This window comes from Myodes glareolus, chromosome 18, assembly GCF_982192425.1.
Source record: "Myodes glareolus chromosome 18, mMyoGla1.1, whole genome shotgun sequence".
Lineage (NCBI taxonomy): Eukaryota > Metazoa > Chordata > Mammalia > Rodentia > Cricetidae > Myodes > Myodes glareolus.
Genome location: NC_142043.1, coordinates 38,017,286 through 38,023,285, shown reverse-complemented (window position 1 = coordinate 38,023,285; position 6,000 = coordinate 38,017,286). Strand labels below are relative to the sequence as shown.

At 50.1% G+C, this 6,000-nt stretch overlaps 1 protein-coding gene across 3 annotated transcripts in view; it reads left to right on the top strand.

Annotated features, from left to right (window-relative positions):
* Window positions 1-3,026: 3,026 nt before the first annotated feature.
* Window positions 3,027-6,000, top strand: part of Tbc1d8 (TBC1 domain family member 8) — a 106,059-nt gene continuing 103,085 nt past the window's right edge. The window contains exon 1 of one of the 3 annotated variants that reach the window (XM_085679549.2): window positions 3,027-3,314. In XM_085679549.2, the coding sequence (XP_085535675.2) occupies window positions 3,188-3,314 (127 nt within the window). In that variant the 5' untranslated portion in view covers window positions 3,027-3,187. The remainder of the gene's footprint in view (window positions 3,315-6,000) is intronic. The other 2 variants (XM_085679547.2, XM_085679548.2) reach the window with 2 other exon arrangements.

The window sequence follows — 6,000 nt, the reverse complement described above, 5'->3', positions numbered from 1 at the left end:
TAGAGACAGGAAGAGAGGTAAGTCAGAGTAGCTTCTCTGTGTACCTCTCGGTCTTGTTTAGGAAAATTAAAAAATATTTTATAGTATGTGTTAATGTATGTGTCTGTGTGTGGGTTTGTATCGTGTGAGTGCTGGGCCTGCAGAGGCTAGAAAAGGGTGTTGGCTGCCTGTGGGTCTGTTTATATGAGTGCAGTGTCTGCAGAGGCCAGAAGAGGGCGTTGGACCTCTGGAGCTGTCTGAGTCCTGGGACCCAAACTTCAAGAACAGTAGTCTTGCTGCTAACCACTGAACCATCTTTCCAGTCCCCGCTTCTCTTACTTTTATTTAACATTTGACAGGGAAGCCTTTAATAAATACAACATGAGTGACTGTAGCTGCATTGGGAGATTTTGCATTCTAGAAGAGCAGCTGATGTTCATTGGGTGTGTGCAGCGTGTCTTGTCTGGTTTTGCTGCTATAACAGGATATCTCAGCTGGAATAATGTATAAAGAACAGAGGTTTATTTGCGCCACAGTTCTGGAGGCTGGGGCATCAGGAGCGGTTAGGCTTGACTTTGTGGCAAGCCCGTATATAATTTTTAAGTTCCCGTCTAATGAAAGCTGCTCTCTAGAACGTTCTCCACCTGGTGCCCAAGGACTTGAACATTGAATTTGTGCATCTGCAGTGACTTCAGTCAGAGCTTTACCATCTGTGACTCTTTAGGGCAGATGTTATGTAACAGTTTCTGCCAGGGTTAAAACAGTCCATCCTGCAGGGAAGCTCCCTAAGCAGGAAAGTAAACAAATCGCTTCAGGAAGTCCCTGAAACTGACCAGAGTCTCTAGGCCCCTCCCTGCAGAGCAGCAATAAAAGCCAAGAGTCTCCCTCAGACACAGAAAAGCTAGACCGTGAAGAAGTGCCTAAGACCAGACCAGGTGCCCTGAAGAAGCAGAAGCCAGCCAAGCTACCTGGAAGAGTTTAGACCCACGGAGGCACCTGGAAAGGGCACCTTCATCCTGTTAAGCTGCTGCAGGCTGTGCAGGGTGCTCCAGGTTCCCAGCTTTGTGAGCTGTCACCCATGCTGGGGTAGGCTTTGGTGATGCAGCTGTTTTTGAGTCATTTCTGGCCCTGTAAGTAACCCTAATAAAACTCATTGGTTCACCAAGATGGACTTTGGTGGCATGTGTGCTTGGGCCTGTCATGGGTTCCCTTTCTGGGGTGGACACGTGTGTTGCATTTCCCCAGGAAAGGTTTTGACACACAACAGCAGGCTAATTGCCAGCTCGCCTCTACAATTCTGGCCTGCTGTGCATCTGAGAGCAGAGGGTACCCGTTAATATTTCTCCAAGGGATGTTTACTTACCACCAATCCCTGACTCTTTTGACTCTGGTGTGGCTCCAGGCCTGTGATTATGGCTTGCAGACTTTCTATTTTATTCAGAAGATGGTTGTCTGTGACTGGTCACTGTACCGGCTTTCTTTCTTTCCTTTCTCTCTCCTTCTCTTTCCTTCTTTCTCTCTGTATTAATTTTTTTGGTTGATCTGAAGAGAAATGGGTTTCATGGTGACATTTTCATACATCATAGCTCTAAGCCTTGCTTATTCACTCCTCCCACTGCCCCCCACCCCAGCTTCACTTTCTACAAGGCTCCTTTCTGCTGGATCTGATCAGAGTTTCTGATACTCCCCCAGACAGGTTCCTCAGCTTCTTCTTTTCAGGCCTGTCCTAGTTAACAACCACATTTTGTCCCTTTGTCAAAACCCAGGGACTAAGAGAACCTTTCCCCTCTTTTTGGCTAGGATACTGGCTCTAACCGCCTCTCTGAGGAGCACTTGGATCCCTCCTCTGCCGCCCTTTCAAGGACAGCTACCATGTACCAATTTCTACAGGAAGAAATATTTATTTAAAAGCCTGTGTCCAGGACAGGCTCCCAAGCTACAGAGAAACCCTGTCTCGAAAAATCAAAACAAACAAAAGCAAAACTCAAACCCTGTGTCTACATGCCCGGTGTCTTCTCGCTACTATTACCTGTTCCGCATGTTCTAGTGTTTGACGTTTTCCCAGAATAAACGCAAGGGCTTTATTTCTGTGTCAAGGACCCCCAGGGGTAACTCACATAGCGGTGCCTCCTATCTTCTGTGCCTCTGGAGGGACATTGCCAGTGTTCAGTATGGGCTGTTGCTGTTTCCAGCTCTGCCTCTCTGCCCCTTCCATAGCTCAGTTGGAGATTTACAAAAGCATGAAAAAGTGTGCTGTAAGGGAAATAACAAATGGGGGCTGTCAAGAAATGACTTCTGCTGTCAAGCCTGACGACCTGACTTCCATCCCCAGAGCCCACAGAGTGGAAGCCAAGAATTGTCTCCCGAAAAGTTGTCTTCTGGCTTCCTCATGCCAAAACCTGGCTCTTTCGAACCACCCTCCAAATAAATGAAATGTAATAAAGAAGAAATGATAAATGTTTGAATTAACGGAAAGCAATTTCTCTGATCCTATCCTCATGTACTGTATACGGGTACTAAAATATGCAGTACTTTGTACGTAGTTATTAGTGCCAATTTAAAAAATAAAGAACGCAATGGTTAAAGAATCCAAATATAATGGTTTCCTAATTTCAGTGTTAGTTTTGGTTATTTGAAACTCAAACACACTCGAGTTTACCGGCGTGCATTGTACTCCCCAGGGTTAACTAAGACTCTGGGTTGGACAACCTGCAGTTTAGATAACAAGATGCCTTTTTTTCCCCTAGGGCCTTCCTTCACCTCTTAGAACCTGGAGCGAGGAGACAACTGGCGCTATTGCTTGCTTCCTCCCGGGAAGGAGGGGATTTAAAACGGGAGGGAGGGAACCTGGCTGTAGTTACGATTTCCTCCCGCCGCTCCGGAACCCTGCCCGGGAGCTGCTGGGACTAGGAAACCAGGGAGGCGCCACGGGAGCCACGGAGGCGGGTGGAGGGCGTGACTTCGGGGAGGTGGGCGTGACCGAGCTGGTGGGGAGGGGCGGGACTTAGTCGGGGCGGGGCCACAGCGGGCTGCGCGGGGTGATCTCGACGAGCCGTGGTCTTCGCGCTCCGGGACTCGGCAGGCGCGCGCTCGGGCTGCGGTCCTCGCTCGCAGCCTCCGCCGTCTCCTTCCAAGCGGGCTCGGCCCGGTGTGGCCGGCGGCTGGGGCGATGTGAACCGGGGCCCTCGGGCGCGGCAGGTTCGCCGCGATGTGGCTCAAGCCCGAGGAGGTGCTGCTCAAGAACGCGCTGAAGCTCTGGGTGACCCAGAAGAGCAGCTGCTACTTCGTCTTGCAGCGGCGCCGCGGGCACGGCGAGGGGGGCGGCCGCCTCACGGGTAAGGGGCGCGCGCGGCGGCTCGGCCCGGGTTTCTGTGCCTGCTGCCCGATCGCGTCGCAGGTGGTGTTTCGGTGGCAGCCGCCGAGGCCAGGACGGCCCAGCCTATGGCTTGTTTTCCTTTCTCCTTCGTTTCTCACGCGAGCTCTGGTCGGGCTTGGAGCTCAGGGACCCACGGGCCGGGAGAGGCAGGTGCACCTAGATGTGACCTGGCTCGTGAGCGCTGGAGACACGGCTTTTAGAGGTTGGCACAAGGCAGCGGGATCGGGGCGCCCTAGGGCCCCGCCAGGTGACAGAAGGGTGCGCCTAGGCAGGCCCGGACTTGACCATCTGGACGCAGCTGTGGCTCCAGGTGGTGTTGCAGCTGGGGACCTAAGGCCAGACCATAGCGAGGCTCCAGAGACTCCGTACTTTCTGGCTCAGGAGGAGAGGACTGTGTCTTCGCTCCGAAGGGAAACTGAGGCACTGTAATTCCTAAGCTTGTAATTGGAGTAGTGAAGTTAAACATACCAGTTCTGTTTCTCCTTTCAGTTAAAAACTCAAGGCTTTGAAGTTGCCCAAAACAAGGCATTTTCCCTTCCTAAAAGTTAGGACTCAAAGCTATTAGAAAATGGAACTAGTTTTCAGTAGCTAGAGCGCCGGTTCAATCAGTGAAGGAGAATTGCGGTATTGTTATCTAGGGGATGGAAATGAGTCCTTTGAATAGCAGGGATCTTAGATGATGGGCCATCCTTTCAAAACCTTCTGCGGAAGGGAGCTGAGGAAGTCAAAGGAGCAGAATTGTGTGCTCAGATTAATTGTTGGTGACTGCTCTTGGGCCAGTCTGGGAAAGGCCCTTTGGGAGTAGAGTATGATTAGAGAAATTGAGGAATATGCCCCTAAAACCATAAAAAAGGGCAGTATATTCCAGCGTGTGGGTTTGGGAGTGAGGTGGGGGGGATCCATCATGACAACAGAGTCTTTCTTGAGACCTCAGCTATGGGTAGGGTTCTGGTTGAGAGGGGTAGCGGACAGTGGGGGGCTCTGGGTGTGGCAGTGGGGTGACCATTAGTCCGCCTGAGCAGCAAGGACAACTTCTGCAGTGGGTGGGCTGTGTGGTAGGAGGCGGGAGGTAAGGGGTCTGTTGTGAGCACCTGAGCAGCAAGGTGGGGTTTAGTGTTGGCCTGGGGAACAAGAACTTGGTATCATTCCGTAAAGTGCAGCAGAGGCCAAGAGACTGGAGAGCACTGTATGTCCACAACGCTGAGGACAGTGGCTTACTTTGTGGTGGATTGAGTAGAGTATCTGATATATAAGTGGGGGGCAGAAGGTGACCGCAGGGCAGGAGACTTGTGAACTTGGGAAACACAAGGACATTGTGTTCCTCCAAACACGTTCTGTCCTGCCCACCCACCCACTTAATCCACTGACCCTGTGGGATGTTTGATGCATTGCCTTAGGGGGGTGGGAAAGCAGTGGGGCAGGTAAGGACCCGCAGCCTTGGGCTTATTCTCCATCTAGCAGCGTCCAGACCAGAGGGCAGAGCTGCCCATCAGTGCTGGGTGGAGCTTCAGGGGGTTTATGATTCAGATGTACAGAGTCCGTTTGTCCATGACTTCAAAGCGATGTGGACTCCTTCCTGCTGAGGTCTCGTGTTGTAATACCTGTAGCTTTGGTTTTCCCTGGTGTTTCCGTTGTCTCTGTCTTGTGAGTATGCAGAAACTTCCCTCTCTTCTTCTCTTTGAGACACAGTCTAAAATATGTAGCTCATCCTGGCCTCACATTCACGTTCCTCTTGCCTCCCCTTCTGGGGGTCCTGGATTACAGCACATGCCTCCATGCCCAAGTGAGAAATTTCTTAAAGGCAACATATAAATAAAAAAAAATTAAAAGAGAGAAAGCCCACCAAGAGAAGGTAGTTCATTTCTGAGATGTTTGATTGTGCCAGGAGGACATGCCCTTTGTAGACTGAATCTTAACCTTTGCACATTTATTAAGCAATCTAGACTTAGTGCATTGCCCTTGAGAGCTCGTCTTCACTTAGCTACATAGGAATGTGGTAGAGTCAGGACCGATAGGGCGCTGGGCAGCTCCGGTGTGGCAGCCGTTAGAAGGCAGAAATGCAGTTGGCACATTTTAGTAATAAGAGTTTATTGTTTACATTGTGTTTAAAGGAAATGATAGGTACTAAAATGATGAGTGTTATGACTAATTCTAGATCTTGTTTGTTTGTTTTTGCAGAGAAATCAGTAGACTGGCACCATGAGATAGCAACAAGAGGCTGGGGGGGGGGGAGGGAGGGAGGGAAGGAGAGAGGGAGGAAGGGAGTTGAGAGGGAGAACTGGGAATGGCTTGAGATTTTGAAACCTCAAAGCCCACCCCCAGTGATGCATTTCTTCCAACAAGGCCACACCTCCTAATCCTTCCCAAACAGTTCTACCACCTGGGGACCAAGCATTTGAATATATGAGCTTATGGGAGCCATTCTCATTCCAACCACCACATTCTCTCAAGTCATGTATTTATGTTTTTTCTAGTTGTTTTTCCTTTTTTTTAAAAAAATTTTCTTTTTATTTTATGTGCATTGATGTTTTACCTGCATGTATGCCTGTGTGAGGGTGTCAGATCCCCTGGAACTGGAGTTACAGTCAGTTGTGAGCTGCCATGTGGGTGCTGGGAATTGAACCTAGGTCCTCTAGAAGAGCAGC